Source organism: Arachis hypogaea, chromosome 17, assembly GCF_003086295.3.
Source record: "Arachis hypogaea cultivar Tifrunner chromosome 17, arahy.Tifrunner.gnm2.J5K5, whole genome shotgun sequence".
Classification (NCBI taxonomy): domain Eukaryota; kingdom Viridiplantae; phylum Streptophyta; class Magnoliopsida; order Fabales; family Fabaceae; genus Arachis; species Arachis hypogaea.
The window spans coordinates 129,503,070-129,523,161 of NC_092052.1; the positions used below are offsets into that span (position 1 = coordinate 129,503,070).

At 29.7% G+C, this 20,092-nt stretch overlaps 2 protein-coding genes across 4 annotated transcripts; both read left to right on the forward strand.

Moving 5' to 3' along the window:
* The first annotated feature begins 4,172 nt into the window (after positions 1 to 4,172).
* On the forward strand, positions 4,173 to 9,874 carry LOC112767018 (alcohol dehydrogenase-like 2). The gene is made up of 10 exons (XM_029294338.2): positions 4,173 to 4,339; positions 4,436 to 4,575; positions 4,817 to 4,863; positions 4,998 to 5,323; positions 6,356 to 6,438; positions 8,140 to 8,215; positions 8,333 to 8,397; positions 8,528 to 8,623; positions 8,718 to 8,879; positions 9,607 to 9,874. The coding sequence occupies exons 1-10, from the start codon at positions 4,291 to 4,293 to the stop codon at positions 9,721 to 9,723; spliced, it is 1,161 nt and encodes a 386-aa protein (XP_029150171.1). The 5' UTR covers positions 4,173 to 4,290; the 3' UTR covers positions 9,724 to 9,874.
* Positions 9,875 to 16,195: 6,321 nt separating this feature from the next.
* On the forward strand, positions 16,196 to 19,669 carry LOC112765368 (serine--tRNA ligase, chloroplastic/mitochondrial). Of its 3 annotated transcripts, none has more exons than XM_025811268.2 (9): positions 16,196 to 16,624; positions 16,760 to 16,917; positions 16,992 to 17,140; positions 17,227 to 17,319; positions 17,731 to 17,910; positions 18,297 to 18,463; positions 18,564 to 18,698; positions 18,790 to 18,883; positions 19,141 to 19,669. In XM_025811268.2, the coding sequence occupies exons 2-9, from the start codon at positions 16,869 to 16,871 to the stop codon at positions 19,411 to 19,413; spliced, it is 1,140 nt and encodes a 379-aa protein (XP_025667053.1). In that variant the 5' UTR covers positions 16,196 to 16,624; positions 16,760 to 16,868; the 3' UTR covers positions 19,414 to 19,669. The 3 variants fall into 3 exon arrangements, with proteins under 3 accessions (XP_025667053.1, XP_072078205.1, XP_025667052.1); XM_072222104.1 differs by having other exon boundaries at positions 16,220 to 16,624; positions 16,742 to 16,917; XM_025811267.3 differs by having other exon boundaries at positions 16,220 to 16,624; positions 16,824 to 16,917.
* The last annotated feature ends 423 nt before the right edge of the window (positions 19,670 to 20,092 follow it).

Genomic DNA, 20,092 nt, shown 5'->3' on the forward strand with positions numbered 1-20,092 from the left:
GTCTGTGAACAACTTCCAGAGTTTGGTTTGATAACAAACTAGTAAAATAACGAACTTTAATTTACAAGAGGAGCAAATACTCTAACTTAAAATTTTAGAATTTGTAATGTTGATAAGTTTTGTGAATTGAGGCGACCAAATTAGATTGAAGAATAATGTAACTGTTATCTTTAATGATGGTTTATTCTGGGACTTCAGGTAATGTTGTTAGCTAATATACATTTTTGACATATATTGCTGATTTGGTTGTAAGGAGGTGTGATGGTGCATGTAGTTGTCAAAGTTTGTCTGACCTGTGTGCCTATTCTCTTCCATTCTTGTACTCTTACATACTTTGGACAAATTTATGTTGTTTCAAAAATAATGTAACTGTTATCTTTAATGATGGTTTATTCTGGGAGTGGCTGCTGAAATTAGATGGTGTACACAGTACTGCAAATTTGATGATTAACTTGTAAATGCGAACTGTAATATGCTTTATTCTTCAATCTAATTTAGTCACTTGCTATTTGTCATGATTAGTTACACAGTTACCATAATTTGCTATTTGTAATATTGAATTTGTAATGTACCTATTATAGGATTTTAAAGGAAGTGAATGCATACATTTGGCTCGACTACCTTAATTGTGCATTCTGATTTGGTTTATTCTAATTTTGTAATTATGCATTTATGATATGATTTATGTTAATTTTATACCCTCATGTATTTTAATTTTATTGATATAGGTGTTATCTCTTTTAATTTTCAGGTTTAAATCTTGATTTGCAAACTTTTAATGATGATGAAGATGTTGAAAGTGATCAAGAATAAGGATTGAAGATCATTTTATATCTAATATTGTAATTTCTTTATTATGGTGTTAAATTTGTAGTGATATAACAATATTTTTTTTTAATTTCAAGTTATTTTAGCTAATGACATTGTATGAATTTTATGTTTGTATTTTAATTTATCTATGAATTTTAATTTTTTGTCTTAATTTATATATGAATAGGTAAAAATTAAAATATTTAATTTTTACAGGGGCGGGTCGGGGTGGGGCGGGTACCCGCAGGGGCGGGTTCGGGTTCTGCTATTTACTACCTGCTGGTAGTGATGGGGGCGGGTAGTATATGCATAACAGGACGGTGGGGCGGGGTCGGGTAGGGCAAAAACCCGCCCCTACCCGCCCCACTGCCACCCCTATACCTTATGTGTTATGTTAAATTTATTTAAAAAAATTTAAAGAAAATACCTATGAATATCTACGAGTATTCGCCATTCCTATGAAAACAATTAAACAGGGACCTATAACAGAGATGAGACCAGAAAGAACATTTTCATATATAAACAGGAATGGAAGGAGGGAGAAAGGTATCCGCTCTATAAATATCTATTGCCATTCCTAGACATGATAATAAAGAAGGTTCAAGCAAACTTTATCGCATGTTAGATCGTACTTACTTAAATCGGTTTTAACATAAGAGTTAGAAGACTTAAAAATTTTACTCATGAATTATGATGAAATACCTGCAAATTTAACTACTAATATTGTTTAAAGAGAAGTCTTTAGAACGATAGGATTCTAATGTAAGTATTTTAATTTAATCACAAATTATGTCTTATTATCGATGAGTAATTATTCTTCTTGTTTTGGCTCCTAAAAGACAAAGAAAAAAGAATAGGCAAAAGAATAAGGGGAAAAAATAACTCCAAAAAAAGGTCCATCTCCAGCAAACACAACTGGAAAGGTGCTAGAAAAATCCACCGACCAACTCTACAACTTTCAAGGATCCATGTTTAGCTAGTTAATCTGGTGGCTTATTTGCCTCCTTTTGAATCAAGCAGAACCTAGCACACTAACTCTGCTGCAATTTCAGCTCAAATACACTTTTAATTAAATCCAAATTTGCATGAGATCAGTTATTTTTCAATTATTCACAAAAAAAAAAAGAATTTACTAAAATCTGTTTTACATACAACCTGAGTAATTTGCTAATCCCTTGCCAAAATCAAACTACATCATATAACTCATAATTCTATTCGAAGAGGACTGCTACTAGAGATTTTCTTAAAATTTTTGCATAACCAATTTTTAAGACGATCTCAGATAAAGCAAATAAAATAATTATTCATTATTTTTAATATTTTTAATATTAAAATTATCAAATTAATCATTATATTTAATTAATTTCATAAAATTTTTATTATAATAACTACTATGTGTACTTTTATTTAAAACATTCAAAATTTTTTCATATATTTTCATATATTATTTTGTGTAGGACACAAGTATATATAGTAGTTAAAATATTAATTTCATCGTTCACTCTCTAAACACATAAAATTTTTTATTTTTTATTTTTTATATTATATTATTAAATGTGAAATCTTTTATGATAAACTAAACTATATATTAAATACTGTAATGATCATTTACAAAACATTATTAATATTTTGTATTTTTACTATTAAAATAATATTTTTAACAAAACATCAATAATATTTTGTATTTTAATAATTAAAATAATATTTTTTATTATAAAATATTAATAACATTTTATTTTTTTATAATTATTTTTTTATTATAAAATATCAATAATATTTTGTGTTATCACTATAGCTATATAAAATATTAAAATATTAAATATTTTTATATTTCACATTAAAATTATTCATATATAAAAATTTTAGCCACAATTTGGTACAATATATAGCTGCCTACTTTTATAAAAGTCCTCGTTGGAGATACCAAATCTTATAGTCTACTTTATCTGTCATTTGTGGATCACGTTGATAAATGTATGAATACTTGAAAAAATATAATTAATTTCATACTCATCAACTACTCAAAGTTCATGATAATATACATATATTTCAATGAGTTATTATATATATAAGGATTAAGATATAATTCAAATTCCTTTAAATAAATAAATAAACTTATCGTTCGATTAATTTAAATTTATATATATATATAAGAAAATTTGAAATAAAAGCAAAAGATTAAAAGGTGGGATGTGATTCGATGTTGATGGAAGGCAGTAAATAAAGAAACACTAATAATTAGTCTCTTCATACTCAATTAAGAAGTTGCGGATTCGAGTTTTCTATCTTTGATAAAAAAAAAAAATACTAATAATTACGGATGTAATGGAAGATTATATTTCCTCATCTATCTCTTATGCTATTATGTTATATATAAAAAGATTTTTAAAAAAAAAATATAGATAGACAATAAAAATATTAAATAATATAAATAATAAATATATCGAATGTTCAGTTTATTAAATGTATAAATAATTATTCTAATTTTAAAATTTAAAAAAATAATCTATAACGTAATGTATTTTAATTAAATTAGATCAATTTTAAAATTTATTATTTATATTGTTCAAAAAGATTATTAATTCCTAGTATAACTTATTGATGGTGACTGCCGCACCCAAGAATGCCAAGATTAACATTACTTAAGGCCTATGCATGCTTCTTTCATATTGGAGGGACGTGGAATTAATAATGAGTAGCGTTAGCAGGCCAATAATTTTTATGATTTATAGTTATTAAATAGTTATTAATAATATTTTTAATTGTGTAAAATTTTATTCAATGATACAGGATTATTCACTTTTTTTTTACTAATTACATACTAACTAAAATTTAATAAAATTGTTGACCCTAAATTTTTTCATTAATAGCTATATACTAAAATCTTAACGCATGTCGCGTGTTGAATTAAACTATAGGTGTTTGTTAAGAAGTCCTTTCAGAGTTGTTATATTACAAATAAAACATGCTAATAGAAAACATAAATTAGATTTTAATTTTTTAAGTTTTATATATATATATATATTAGAAAAAATAAAAATCTTTTTCTTTTATACTCTTAAAACAATTTTTTTAAGTACTCTTTAGTTAAATCCTTAAATTATTATTATTATTACTTTCACTAGTTTCCAATTAGTTTGTTTAGTAGAAGGAAGGTATTTATTTATTTTATTTTTCTTTCTCATTATTGGACAGGTTAATTAAACCAATAATTTGGCAAATTAATTGAACCAATAATAAATTTTATAATTAACTATTTTAATTTTTTTCAAGAAAAAATTATATTTTATAAATAATGATATTCTTTTTATTATAATATTTGATTCAACTTTGACCAAACTAGAACAAACTTCTAAATCTTTGAATCACTAATTTTTACTGACTTAATAATTGATCCGATTTTCAAAAGTTTGGTTTATTTAAGAGTTTGAACCTGTGCCCCCAACTACCCACATATCAGGACTTCTCTGATCTTCAGCTATGGCATGCAATAGCAGTGAAAATATTGGCAAACCAATCAGATGCAAAGGTTAAATTTATGTTTATGAAATATTTCTATGCAGACTACTTATGATCAATCTAAATATCTAATTTAACATGTCCTTGTTTGTTATTTTTGGAACAGCTGCAATATGCAGAAAAGCAGGTGAACCTCTTGTTATAGAGGAAATTGAGGTTGACCCACCAAAAGCTTGGGAGGTTCGGATCAAGATTCTACTCACTTCTCTGTGTCACACTGATGTAACCATCTGGAAAATAGACAACGTAAGCATATCTATTTTCATAAGATTTTCGTTAAATCACTAAAGGTGAAAAATCAGGTGCAGTCGATTTCACGTGAAGTTGATAGTTGAGAGCCATTAGATAAAAATTTAATCAAATCAATCAAATCATCTAACGACTCTCAGTTATCCACTTCACGTGAAGTTGACTGCACCTGAGTTTCTACCGTCACTAAATAACTTCCAATGAGTATCCCATACATATCTGTAATTTTCCTTCCCAGGTCAGTGCAGCAAAATTTCCAAGAATTTTCGGTCATGAAGCCGTAGGGTAACGTCTGATAAATTGAAATTGCAAGTCGCTTTAAAATTTTGATACCTTTATTTTTTTTTTGCTGTCATTTTTTTGTCAGTGTATTAAATTTTAATTATATTATACCGCTTTTTGTAACGGATACTTAAGAGTTGTGGAGAGCGTGGGGAACACGTGAAAGAAATGAAAGAAGGAGACAGAGTAGTCCCTGTGTTCCTCGCGAACTGCGAGGAATGCAGGGACTGCAAGAGTTCTAAGAGCAACGAGTGCTCCAAATTCAGGAAGGAGCTTTTCAGTGTAATGCCGAGAGATGGAACGAGCAGATTCAGGGATATGAATGGAGAAACGGTGCACCATACCTTGTGTGTTTCGAGCTTCTCAGAGTACACAGTTGTGGATGTGGCTCATTTGGTCAACATTAGCCATTATCACCTTCCTCCTCACGAGGCTTGCTTGCTCAGTTGCGGTGTTTCAACAGGTTACAATTTAAAACTCAATTAGAGACATTAATTTTTCATTTGTTATATCCTATTAAGTATATAAAAAGTTGGGGTTAAAGTGTTTTCATATATATATATATATATGATTTCTGGTTTTTAATTTAGTATTTGACATTGTGTTTAAATGGTGATGCTTAACTTACTAAATAAAATAAAAAATTAATATTTAATTTAAAAATATAAAAATAAATAAATTTTAGATATTTAAAACTTATTATAAAAAATAAATTAAAAAAATTAGATACTGAGATATAAATATTATAGAAAGTTAATAATAATAATAATAAATAAATAGATAAGGTAATGGGAGGTCATAGAGGACTGAGGAGGGCTACAGTTGGAGAGGTTTGGAGTTGGAGGGGATGACGATGGATCATCATGATGGTCAGTGATTTCTCAGAGAGAAAAAGAGACATAACATAAAAGAAGAAATTTCAATACTCTTTTACTATATTAGTTTATTCCATCTCCATGTCAATGCAATAATATCTGTTTCGGTAACAAACTCAGATTTTTTGTTTTTTTGTTTTTTTTTTCTGAAAGCAAACTATTAGAATAAGAGGAATGTTAGGAGTTAGTAACTTTTGTGTTTTGTAACCATTAATTGACCATCAATAATGTTTTTAATGGTGTGAGATTACATCTAATAGTGAGAGATCACTCACCTTTTTTTTATGATTAAGTACTGACCACAAAATATAAAAATTACTGACCTCCTAGACTTTTTTTTAGAATAAATTAAACTTATCTCTTACTTTAGTCTTTGAAAAATATATACGGTACTTGTATTTTTTTAATATATTTTAAAGTATGATTTTTTTTAAATAGTGTATATTTATTGATTTTTTTCTTCATATTCACTTTTAATATTGTTTGATTTATGTAGATAATCTTATTTAATGGGATAAGATTTTACTTCTGTTGTTGTAAATTCATTGTCACATCTAAGAGTAAAAAATATAAAAATAAAGACAATTCATAGAAGAAGAAAAAATGAAATTTTGTTGCAGGGTTGGGAGCGGCATGGAAAGTGGCCGACGTGGAAGAAGGGTCGACAGTGGCTATTTTTGGGCTAGGAGCTGTAGGCCTTGCGGTAAGTTACCAGAAATAACGTTAGTTTAATTGTTTAAACCAATTTGAGTTTCTCTAACTATAGTTATCATGACCGAATCACTAATTAATAAAAAAGATTTTTATTTTTATTTTTTTAATAATTAATAGAATACATATCTTATTTTTAATTTTATAAATGAAACTAGAAATAAATAAAAAAGAATCTATTTTCCTAATTAATTTGATTATACAATTAAATTATTAGATTACTAATTCAACTGATAAATTATAAATTAAACTAATTGATTTAATTATAATTAAATATAAATATAAAAAACAAAAAATAAGCCTTCATTTATATTTAATTTAATTAAATTATGTATAAATTATAATATAATCTATATTTTTATATATATGTAATATATAAGATATTTATAATAACTATGAATATATATATAAAGTATATAACAAATAAAAATGTTTCTGTGGCAATCAAATGCGTTTATATCATGTATATCATTATAAATGCTATATACATCAAATAGTTATTTGGTTTGGTGACAAAATCACATGGTAAAAGCCTTTTTGAAAGATTAATTATTTTATTGTTGGTACTCCTAAGGTGATCCACAAGTTGGAGGTCTATTGATGGAGGCGCAGGTCTAGTGTTTGACTACATTTGGTTTGATACGAACCGTTTGGTTTTTAGCGAGTTTGATTATTATTAATCGGATTAATTACAAAAACGATCTAGCTAGCAAATCGAATCGGTTGGACCACTAATTCATCAGTTTTTCGGTTAAATAGATCAATTTAGTCCAATTTTAATACTTATGGCTCTAGTTATTAGTTTACTAGTTTATTTATTAGAGTTCGAATATCACCTTGTACATGTACTAATTTATTAGTTAAAAACAAATTCTTAAATGAATAGAGAGATACCATAGATAATAAAAAAATATTAAATTACATATTAAAAAAAGACATCGGTTTTTAAATTAATTATTTATATAAAATATATATTAAAAATAAATTAAATAATATATATAGTTATATTTAAATATATAATAACTGAGCATTAGTTTTTAGTATGTATATAATATGTTTGCAAAAAAAAATTATCCTTTAAAATATAGAAATTTTTTTTGTTTTTTTCCCCTATGCATAGATGATAATAAAAGTACAAGACTAAAAATTAATTTTCATATAAACTATCAAAATTTTTTAATATCAGATCAATTTTAGTGACTTAAACTTTTGGCATCCCTTTATATAGAGAGCCTTTCATAATGTTTCTTCTAGTGAAGAATAATTATATATTAATCGGTTCCGCTACGTTACCAACATCATATCTGCCAACTTCTACCAACTCTTATTTATAATTGTATTTCATAGAAGTGTGTTTGTGGATGTGTCTAATAAAAATGTCTTTTTTATAGCTGTGTTTAATAGAAGTGTCTTTATAGATATATTTTCTGGATGTGTCTCTTTATATATGTATTTAAAATATATTAATTATTAGACACATCTATAAACACACTTCCATGAAACACAATTATAAATAAGAGTTGGCAGAAGTTGGTAGATAATATGTTGGTACCCTATACTTTTCCTATATTAATATTTTTATACTACGTTATTTCTCCAAGTAAAAAAAAAAAAAAGATTTATCATTTTCTATCTGTTAGTCTAATTTCTTTTGGTCTCTAAACTTTAACTCGCGGCTTTTGGATGGCAACAGGTTGCTGTAGGAGCAAAGCAACGAGGAGCAACAAAGATCATAGGCGTGGATATTAATCATGAAAAATTTGAAATAGGTTTGGGATATATCTCATGTGTATTATTAGCTAGCTAGGCTGGTCTTTAATTTTGTTTCAACTTTAAATAATACACATTATTTTGATTAATACCATTACTGTGTGTTGTTTATACAGGAAAAAGATTTGGAATTACTGATTTTGTGAATCCCTCCACTTGTGAAGACAAGTCAGTGAGCGAGGTATCATGATGTTACTATAAAAGAATGTTAAGTGTATACTAACAATAATCACCATATATTTCGTAGCAATTTGAACTATGCATACAAAAATTATTGAACTTTGTATGCTGTGTCTGACATTTTTTGTTAGGTGATTAACGAAATGACAGATGGAGGTGCTGATTACTGCTTCGAGTGCATAGGGTTGGCTTCACTGATGGCAGAGGCTTTTAACAGTAGCCGGAATGTATATACGTTTATCTGATCTTGGAGTATTCATTGAGAAGAGAAAGAGAGGGACTTTTAGAGTTTTTTTTAATTATATTTGTGTATGATGTCAGGGTTGGGGGAAAACCGTGATATTAGGGGTGGAAATGCATGGTTCGCAAGTGACATTGAATCCTTATCTGTTGTCGAGCGGCAGAACAATCACAGGATCAATGTTTGGAGGTCTCAAACCCAAATCTGATATCCCCCTCCTTGCTAACAAGTACTTGGACAGAGTAAGTGCAGTTATATGACCAAAAAAATTTATTATTTTGGATTAACACTTAAATAGTAGTAGTTTATATTTATATTTATAAGAATTTATATATATAAAATATATAGTTTGTAGAATAAATTATTATTTGTATCCATGAAAGATATAAACGTTGACAAATGTATCCATATAAAAATAAACGACAATTGTACCTAAAAAGATAGCTTTCGTGTGTCAAAAATACCCTAACGGACCAATTGTATAACCAACATCCGGATACTTTTGGCACACAGAAGTTATGGGTATCTGTATCTGTCAGTATTTGTATCTTTTATGGGTACAAATGATAATTTATTCATAATTTGTACTTATATTTACTAAAATTTATACATAAGAATCAATATAATTTATATCTATATTTACTATAATTTTTACACATAAATTAGTATATTAACTACGAGAAATGTTAGAGGGCCAGCAATTTTGGTGTTTTGTAACCATCCATCAATAGTGTTTTTAATGGTGTGAGATTATATCTAATAGTGAAAAATCATTTATTTTTGTTTTGATGGTTAAGTAATGGCTAGAAAACATAAAAGTTGCTCGCCCTAGACTTTTTCTATAACTAATTACTGACTAAGATTATTAAAAATGGTTCGCTCTAAAGTTTTCTGAATATATTAATACTAAAATATCATATGGGTATATTAGCAAAATGTTTTTTATGGTGGCATATTCTGTGATTATAGGAATTTAGCTTGGAGGGATTCATAACGCACGAGGTGGCCTTCAAGGACATTAACAAAGCTTTTGACTATCTCCACCAAGGAAAGAGCCTCCGCTGCATTATAAAGATGGATCCTTAACTACTACTTCTACTGCTACATTTCATTGTAATTCTATTTCATATCCCTAAAAAATTATCGTATTCTCTTAAAAGTATTTATCGGAATAACAATATGATGCATGATTGACATATTTGATAAATGTATCCTATGCAATTGGTTTCTTGTGCAATGTTTTAGTGCGATTGGTTTAAGGAATTTTAATTTATTTTTAAAAATTATTTATTGAAATGTATTACTTTTATATTTGTTTGAATTTTTTAAAAGCTTAATTACTGTATTTATTCTTATAGTTTTATTAAATTTATAATTAGATTTTTATATTTTTTTTAATTAGGTCTTTACATTGCTTTTAATCTTGTAATTAGATTTTTTTATGTGAAAAATATTAATATTTAACAGAATATTTCTTCCAAAAAATATGTAGTCAAAGATCTAGTTAGATTTTTTATTATGGATACTTTCAATTTGCGGATAAATATTTAATTATCTCTAATATTTTTTACTAAGAATCACACTACAAAATTAAAAGTAGTGTAAGGACTCGATTAAAAGAAAAAAAAAGTAAATAAACCTAATTACAAATTTAGTAAAATTATAAAGATCAATAAAATAATTAATTTTTTTTTAAATTTAAATTTTAGGAATAATTTTTTTTATATATAGTATTAATTTTTTCTATTAAAAAGTGAGTATTTGATATTTTCAGGTTAAGTGAATGAAAGTTAGTATATACAATTATTATATATTCTAACTATTATATATTTTGTTAAAGAATTGATCACCCCTTCTTTTATTGATATTGGGATTATTTTATAACCAAAGATTGTATAATAAAATAAATGTATCTTAATTTATTCTTTGAGATGTGAAAAACAATTTCTAACTATTTATTGTACTAAAAAAAGAAATTTTATATAATATTTGAGTATAATATTCTTAGACATAATATTCATGATAATATAACCTTTTAAAATATATTTTTTAACTTTGAAATAATACATTATTTCAAGCACAGTCTATTATTACTCTTCACTGCTTAAGGATTAAATCTGAGATATTAACTAACTAAAAAGTACATTTTATGACTTTAGTAAATGATGTATTCTTACAAAAGTTTTATTATAAAATACGGCATTGTATTTTTTTTTAGTTGTCCACGGTATCCCCAACCCGACAGGTCAAGAACTAATCCATCGCGGATCGGAGCTTCATTTAAAAGTTTGTCGCTGGCCAACGGGTTGCTGCATGCACAAGGCGGTATTGTATTTGAATACAAACAAATGTGACTAATTAGCTAATGAATTATAGTTCAAATGGCACAGTCTCCCTATACTCAATTAAAAGATTGTGAATTTGAGTCTCCTATTTTTGGTAAAAAAAAATATGACTAATTAAAACTTACGGCCATCAATAATTGTTTTTTTGTGACGTTGTCCATCTATAATTTACTACTAAAAGTTGTATATAAAACACATCTCTGTCATTTTATATTCAACACATTTCTATCATTTTATAATATATCATCAGTTATATTTGGGTTTCTTCATTAAAAAAACTTTTTTATATTTCTAGAATTTGAACACAAAATATAACTCTTTTTGTATATCAAAAGTGGATTATTAGTTGAAAAAAAATTCGAGTAAACAAAATTTATTATTTTTAGTTATTAGTTAATTTTTTCAATTTAATAACTTAAGAATATATTTTTAGTCTATGTTTTTAAATATTAATAACTAACTACATTTATAATTTTAAAAATCGAATTGAACTGACCAATTTAATCAGGTTAATCGAGAACCGATCATTCGATTAGTCCGAATGACAATGAAAATGATAGTTATTAAATTCGGACCGAATTGGTCGGTTCAATAAAAAATTCAATAAACCAAATTTTTAACCAATTTAAAATAACGTAAACCGATTTAAAGTGCAAACTAAACCGGACTGCCCGTACCAATTTCAAAAAATTGGCGTCACTAGAGTTGCAAGGACTCCAACCAGCAGGCTAAGATGTTCTTTAGTTAGTATACGTGCCTTTTTATAAATATATTATAATTTATTAGATATATTCTAATTAATAATTTTATCTTATTAACTCTTTTTAGTCATGTAAAATTTAAAATCTCTTTATCCTTTTGTCTTTTTATTCTAATAAGTAGTTTTATATTTAATTTAATTGAATTTTTTATTTTATATTTACTCACTTAAATTAATTAATTTTTTAATTTTACATAATTATTAAAAGAAAACATTAAATATTGTTAAATATCTCTAAATTAAATGATAAACAAAAAAATTTTATTAATCATATCATATTTTTATTATTGATAATTATATAATATTTATTAATATTAACTTTTTGCAACATATATTTTATTAATATAATTAATTAATAAATTATTAAAATCTTAAAATAAGTTAATTTAATATAAAAAAATTATTATAAAAATAAATTAATTTTTTATATAATTATTTAATTATTACCGGATCAATTGGTTCAATCTGTAACCCAACGGTTGAATCAGTGACCCGATAACCCAGTAGCTTGATCGGGTTAATTATCGGTTCGATTTTAACAACTATGATGAAAATCACTTAGCAAAAAAATCGGTCTAAGAACCAGATGAACCAATAGTTAATAGTCAGAATTGACCGGGTATTTTTTAGGTTATTGGTTCGGTGGTATACCCTCAAAATAGCATCGTTTTGAATTAAGAAAAAAAAAAAAACAGAAATGCCCAGTACCCATCCCACACCCCTCTTTCTCTCCGAAGAAGAGGTAAATACCAAATTAGTACCCGAAAGATTCTGACGTCGACAAAATGATACCTAATCTTTTATTTTTGACAAAATGATCCCCAAAAGATTTTAAAATTTGATAGAAGTGACCAACTTTCAATTGAGTTACCTGGAGTTAAGATTTAAGGATGACGTGTCAGTTAACAATTTTCATAATTATAAAATTTACCACTTTTAAATTTTATAATTTTAAAAACACCCCAATTTCAATTTTTTAAAACCCTAATCCCTTTCTTCTGAAACCCTCGTCTCTTCCTCAGCATCCTCCTCAAATTTTCTTCTTCTTCCCTAATAAACTCCTCTTCATTTTCGTTCATCACCGCCTCTACCTTCCTCCTCCTTCTTCCTCCGACCAACCTCCGACTCTGCCTTACTACAACAGCGCCGCCCTCCTCCTTCCTCCTTCTTCTCTCTCTTCTAACCAAAGATGCTTATCTGAGACTCAACCCCTTCTTCTCAAGACTCAACCTCTTTTTCATTTCTCTTTTTTTTTCTTGACCCAGTGGTTGTGATGCTACTATGGTTGTTGAGCTCATGATGGGTGGTTATAGAAACGACAGCAACAGCAACGGATTCGCCACTTCCAAGGCTGAAGATAACGCCGTCCAAGAAGTGGCATCTCTCTCAGACTCAGCCCCAACACTTTAACACTTCTTCTTATTCTTTGTCAATCAAGACAATTTTACATATATTCAGTAAGATATTTTTAGCAAAAATAGTAGCAGCAAAACTAACAAAATCCCATCAATTCTTCACTCAGAATGTTCGCATTTTCATTATCATTATCATCCAAAAAAATTGATGTCTTGATAGCGTAGTTCAACTCACTTTCAATCTCTTGATCCACCCCAAAAGAAATCAGATTTTCATTGTCAACTTGCCTGCACTCTCAATTTTCATAAGCATCTTGTCTAAAATATTTGATGTATCCTTCTTAGCTGTCTTACTTGATGTCTCTCCAGTAAAAAAAGAGAAGAAAAAAAGATATTAGAATTTTTTAAAAATGATGATGATTGAGAAGAAGAGATGAGAGTTTCAGAGGAAGGGAATTAGGATTTTTTAAAAATCAAAATTGGGGTATTTTTAAAATGATAAAAATTAAAATTTGTAAATTTTGTAATTATGAAAATTGTTAATTGACACGTCACCTTTAAACCTTAACTCAAGGTAACTTAATTGAAGGTTGGTCATTTTCGTCAAATTTTGAAATCTTTCAGGGATCATTTTGTCAATAACAAAGATCAGGTACCATTTTATCAGCGTCAGAATTTTTCGAGTACCGATTTGGTATTTACCTCCTCCGAAGAATGAAGATCAAAGAACCCTAGTCGGCTAGTCCTCGAACCTCCTTCGAAGTTCGATCGCAGCCCGCAGCCACCATCCCTCTTCAAAGTCATCGCCGAACTCTTCTTCTCCGGTAGAGGGTGCTATCGCCGCCGGCAGAGACAGACCGTTGGTGCCGCGTCGCGTGTGGAAGCTCTCTCTCTCTCTCTCTCTCTCTCTCTCTCTCTCTCTCTCTCTCTCTCTCTCTCTCTCTCTCTCTCTCAACGTCCCTCTTCTCGCTCTCTCTCGCTCTCTGTCCGAGCTCACTTCGGTTCCTCCGTCGCCGTCAGTTCCCATTCTTCCGTCGTCGTTACTTCCCTTTCTCCCTCGCCGCCGGTAAGCACTGCTGCTTGAAAATTTTTTTACTTGTTTTGTACTTTTGTTAATAATACTGAGTTGCTGACTTTGTTAATAATACTGGATTTACTGACTTTGTTAATAATACTGGATTTACTGATTGTCTGATTCTGAATTGCTGAGTTAATAATAGTTAATACTAATTTTGTTAATTTTTGCTTGTTCTGAATTACTGATTTTCTGAAATAATGATTAAATTGAATGATTCTATTGAACTTTTCTTGATACTTAAATGATACACAATTATTAAGATTGTTGCTTTTTAACTTTGTTGAATTTGTGATTCACTGAGATAAAATTTTATTTGTATTCCTTTTTTTTTCTGAAGCACAACAAATCTTTCATTTTAGGGCTCCAACATTTTGACTTTGTAAACAACGATAATGGAATATTACGTGTTAGAAGTTAGCTTTTGCTCTTTCATATTTGTTAAAGGCTAATATTTATATTATCCTTCTAAATGTTTATTCCATTTTTGAATTGCTACATCAGAATATATCTTTTGTTTATTAAATCTACGGGTCCTGTAATAGAAGATATATTTTATATAATTGAATGTGCGTGTGCTTTGATGAAGATATTTATGCTTGTGATAGATCAGAATAGAAGTGTTTTTATTTCTGCAATCTCACTTTTTTTATTGGGTTGTCTAACACCTCAAGCCTGAGATATAGTTGTTCAATTCTAGACTCTAACCACCTTAAGCTTTTTTGTTACTGGAACAATGAAGAGAGTTTTTCAAAATACATGCATTTATATCACTATATGTAACTATCGAAAAAAACCAGGGGTTGATTGTTGTTTTTGCTCTACTTCAATTATTGTTAATTGTTGTTAACTTTCTTAATTAATTTTGTAATATTGTTCTGATTATGAGATAATTTCTTAGTTGTTGGTTTGTTGATTAGAAACTAATTAAAAAATTTTTATTTTAAAGATGCATTATGCATTTTGAAATTTTATATTGAATTTTTAATATTTTTATTTTATATTTAATTAAATCGGTTCAACTATGATTCGATTTTGATTAGACTATTAAATCATTAAACTAATCATCTGGATTGATTCATTAACTGTTTCGGTTCTAATAATCTATTGGCAAAAAATAACTTCTGTTAGTCCTCTAACATTTTTCAATTAATAAAAATGAGCTTCATTAATTTATTTCCAAATACACTTAATTATTTATGAGTTTTGATATTAGTAAATTCTTTTAGGATTTCCCACAGAAATTTCAAAAGACTAATGACCTTTGGCCAATAATTGATTAACAGAACAAAATAATCAAATATACATATACAAATCATTATATTTTACACCTGATATAAGTGTTGACTATATGTTTTATTTTTGTTTTTTTTTAAATTTAACCAGCTAAGAATGGAGACGAGGTCACTTTTTAATTTGAATATGGAAGAAAAAATGGTGTTGGACTCAGATGTGGGGAATACAGGTACTTCACAGTCATGTGGTGTCAGTGAATAGAACTCGGACCATGTGAGTTCTTCCTTTCATAAAAAAATTGATAACAATAAACAACTCGGAGGGTCCGTTTTCTAGCTTCCGAAATTCATATTTGCCTAACCACAAGTCGGACCATGCGATTTATTAAGCAAAATTTTAAAATCAAACAACTCGCATGGTCCGATTTGTGTACTCTGAATTTTTTCAAAATTTTTTAACACAATTCGGACCCTCCGATTTGTGTACTCTGAATTTTTTTAACTTTTTAAACACAAATCGGAGGGTCCAATTTGTGTACTCCCACAATTTTAAAAAACACCAAAAATTACCATGTTAAAGTATATCACTCATTTTATTTCCTATCAAAATTTTTTACCCGACGACAGTTAGGCTAACGACAAAATTTATTATAAAAATCAAGTTCTTCTAAAATAAGAAAGTTAATAAAATAAAAACAAATAACAATTTAGTTACTCTCAAATTAAAATAATAAAAAATTACATATAATAAAAATTATAAATTTAATGATAATTAACTTATTATTTACAATTCTTCTCACATCTTTTTCCTTGTTATCAGTGCGACAAACAACTAACATTTTTGGTTGGATAAAATTGGGTGGGAGCTTCTGACCCAGACACAAGACTCGATGAAGATGAGTTGTTTGAACGGGACAACCATCTCACTCTCATGCCTCAAACTCGCTTTCCCTTCTTACTCTTCTTCCTTCCAGAACCTTCCATTTTGCCGCACCATCAAGCCTCTCTCCGCTGCACTCCAAACATCTCCCGCCACTTCACCATCAACCACCAAGGCCGAGGACCAAGGTGCGAGGTCTCACTGGAAGGCCGCAATAGACTTCAAGTGGATAAAGGATAACAAGGAAGCTGTTGCTGCCAACATTCGCAACCGTAACTCCGATGCTGATTTGGAACTTGTCCTTCAACTCTATGACCACTTCTTTAATCTTCAGAAGGTCACTCTTATTTCTTCATTCTCCATTATAATAATTTCCCCAAATTCATGTGTTTTGAAATGCCTGTTATTTCCAAGATTTACCATGCTTAATCATGTTATAGTGTCATCTAATTAGATTAATGCAAATACATAGGAAGGGGGAAGAAAAAAGGACTTTATGTTCCCAATTGCTCAGCTAATTGGTTTCCAGAAAGCAGGAAGTTGAGAGAGTGCGCGGAGAAAGAAATGCGGTAGCAAACAAGATGAAAGGGAAAATGGAACAATCTGAGCGTCAAAGACTAATTGAGGAAGGTGCTCTTGGCACCCAACTACCTTTGCTCTGCCTTTTAGGTCAATTCCTTAAGACACTCGCATTTTGCATGCAGGAAAGAATTTGAAGGAAGGACTCATTGCTTTGGAAGAAGACCTGCTCAAGCTTAATGACAAACTTCAACTCGAAGCGCAGCGTATACCAAACATGACTCATCCAAATGTTCCAATAGGTGGAGAGGATAGTTCTATGACAAGGAAGCTGGTATTTGGTTACTACAGTTCCTAAAAACTTAGCTTGTTAGTGGATCAATTTTTCTCAAAATGTTAATGGATCATCTTACTTCTTAGGTTGGCAGTGCTCCAGAATTTAGTTTCCCTGTCAAGGATCATCTTGAACTAGGAAAGGAACTTTGCCTTTTCGATTTCGACACAGCTGCAGAGGTATGCCTTGGTTAACATAAGGCATTTCGTTAGCTATTATTTGCAACAGGTGAAGGTGAAACCTTACATAGCGGACACGATTAGGTGTTGGAATCTATTTACTTGGACCTTAGTACACTTGTTTTTCTAGGAAATGCAGGCATGCCTTTGAGGCTACATATTATCTCATGGGAAAGTAACCAGAGGTGATTCCATATATGATTTTAGAAGACCACCTTAGTTTTTTCCATACTAGTTATTCTATGTGATTGTTAGAAGACCTCATTTCAAGTGCTCCTCTATGATAGTTTATTTCTTATCTTCTATTGTAAACTTCGCATTGACATGGAAGTTTGGGTCTTGGAAAAACAAGAAACAAATATATTCTGACTTCAGTTGTATGTGAGATGCATCTAATATGCTGTTTCACAGGTCAGTGGGTCAAAGTTCTACTACTTGAAAAATGATGCAGTTTTGTTAGAGATGGCCCTTGTGAATTGGACACTCTCAGAAGTGATGAAGAAAGGCTTTACTCCATTAACAACGCCTGAACTTGTACGGTCCTCTGTTGTTGAAAAATGTGGCTTCCAACCTCGTGGAAAAAATACACAGGTTTGTTAGTGTCTACTTCACAGAAGTCTGCTTCTTTCTTATAGTTGCATTGTTTGAGTTCACGAGAATGGACATAAGAAAAACAGCTGATGACAAATGTGTCATGGCAATGACAACCAATTTGACAGAGTCAGACAGTTTATAGGCTCTCAGAAAACATGTTTAATTTAGTCATTTCATCTTTATCTTGTATTTTGTTAAGCATGGGACTTATAACTTGGTTGGCGTAATAATGATAATCACAATCAGGTCCAACCTTGTTATGCAGCAAAGACTTAAAATGACCATTGAGTTTTCCCCCAAGAGTCTATTTTTCATGTTTATATTCTTCTGGTTGAGGTTCATAGCTTCTTTTGATGTTTCATTTTCATGCCAAAATTATACAGGTTTATTCCATAGAAGATAGTGACCAATGCCTCATCGGCACTGCAGAGATACCTGTTGGGGGTCTTCATATGGATTCTATACTTGCTGAAACTTTGTTACCCCTGAAATATGTAGCATTTTCTCATTGCTTCCGTACTGAGGCTGGTGCCGCTGGCAGTGCAACAAGGTAATTTTGATTGTAGAGCTGATTGGGTGTAGCGAGGCAATTTAAAGATTATTAGTAACTTTTTATTCTAAAATTTCTAGTTATAATTAAAACTGAGCAGGGGTCTTTATCGAGTTCACCAGTTCAGCAAGGTTGAAATGTTTATTTTCTGCCGCCCAGAAGAGAGTGAACATTATCATGAAGAGCTTATTAAAATTGAAGAAGACATGTTCTCATCCCTTGGGTTACATTTTAAGTAAGGGTTACCACTTATGCCGAAGTACATCCTTTTTAAATTTTAACCATGATTTGATTACTATATTTGGTATGATTCTGTGTTTCTGCAGAACTTTAGATATGGCTTCCGAAGATTTAGGTGCACCTGCTTACCGTAAATTTGATGTGGAGGCATGGATGCCTGGCTTAGAACGGTTTGGTGAGGTACTGCAAATATATCTTCTATCTGATAGGCTCATGCTGCGTAATCTTTTTTGCCTCTTTGGTCTAAGGTTACTGCTTTTCCAATTTTCATATTGGAAAATTATCTAAATAGCCGCAATGGTTGGTTGCACTAAGGGAACTGCTTGTTTTGGTGAAGAAAATGTTAATGATGTAGTGAAGCAGATATACATTGTGTTTCTTTTGATGTAATCTGTTGAGCCTTCTTTTTTTACACCTCCTGTATGATATTATGACAGATTTCAAGTGCATCAAATTGCACAGACTATCAGAGTCGTAGGTTGGGAATCCGGTATCGCCCGTCCGAAGCACCGGTTGCAAGCCCAAAAAAGTCTAAAAGCAATCTGGCTCCACCACAGTTTGTTCACACGCTAAATGCAACAGCTTGCGCAGTACCACGGATGATAATATGCTTGCTTGAGAATTACCAGCAAGAAGATGGATCCATCCATATCCCTGAGCCTTTGAGGCCCTTCATGGGTGGGCGCAGTGTTATCTCTAGAAAATTGTGATACAAGGGATCGGAGCCTTCGCATCATTTGAAGGACTTTTGCTGTTGCGGCTTTAGATTGTGGTGGTAGATGAGTTCAATCAACTTTATCTATGGAAGTTGGCAAAAATTAAGTGGTTGGTTCCTGATACGTATGAAACTTAGTGATATATCTGTGAAATATAAGTTTTTGTTTAGTGTAGGCACATATATTTCAACACAATATTGCATACTAAAAAATTATCAATGACAACAATAGTCCTGATGCATTGATCTAACCCCCTTTTTCTATTTAATTTAAAGAGTTCAGGGTTTTTTTCTTTTTGTTTTGGTCTTGAAGAGTTGAGGTTAAGAAGTGTTTTCAGAAGGTTGGATCATTTACATTATAGCCTTTGGACAGAGGATCCTGAAGAATTGGAAAGGAGCAGGCAAAAATCATGCATATATTAATAAGTAATATAGAAAGGAAGGAGTAGAAGAATACTCTCTGAAAATTAACTTACTATTAAACTTAAAAAAAAGAAAAAGTATAGGATACCAACATATTATCTGCCAACTTCTGCAAACTCTTATTTATAATTGTGTTTCATGGAAGTGTGTTTATAGATGTGTCTAATAATTAATATATTTTAAATACATATATAAAGAGACACATCCAGAAAATATATCTATAAAGACACTTCTATTAAACACAGCTATAA

What these genes read in the sequence shown, in the direction of transcription:
- LOC112767018 (XM_029294338.2), top strand. Translation starts at nt 4,291, where the DNA reads ATGGCATGCAATAGCAGTGAAAATATTGGCAAACCAATCAGATGCAAA. An exon ending in TCATGAAAAATTTGAAATAG is followed by an intron (nt 8,216 to 8,332) that starts GTTTGGGATATA and finishes TTGTTTATACAG; the next exon opens with GAAAAAGATTTGGAATTACT. An exon ending in CTAACAAGTACTTGGACAGA is followed by an intron (nt 8,880 to 9,606) that starts GTAAGTGCAGTT and finishes CTGTGATTATAG; the next exon opens with GAATTTAGCTTGGAGGGATT.
- LOC112765368 (XM_025811267.3), top strand. Translation starts at nt 16,298, where the DNA reads ATGAAGATGAGTTGTTTGAACGGGACAACCATCTCACTCTCATGCCTC. An exon ending in TCAAAGACTAATTGAGGAAG is followed by an intron (nt 16,918 to 16,991) that starts GTGCTCTTGGCA and finishes TTTTGCATGCAG; the next exon opens with GAAAGAATTTGAAGGAAGGA. An exon ending in TCCCTTGGGTTACATTTTAA is followed by an intron (nt 18,699 to 18,789) that starts GTAAGGGTTACC and finishes GTGTTTCTGCAG; the next exon opens with AACTTTAGATATGGCTTCCG.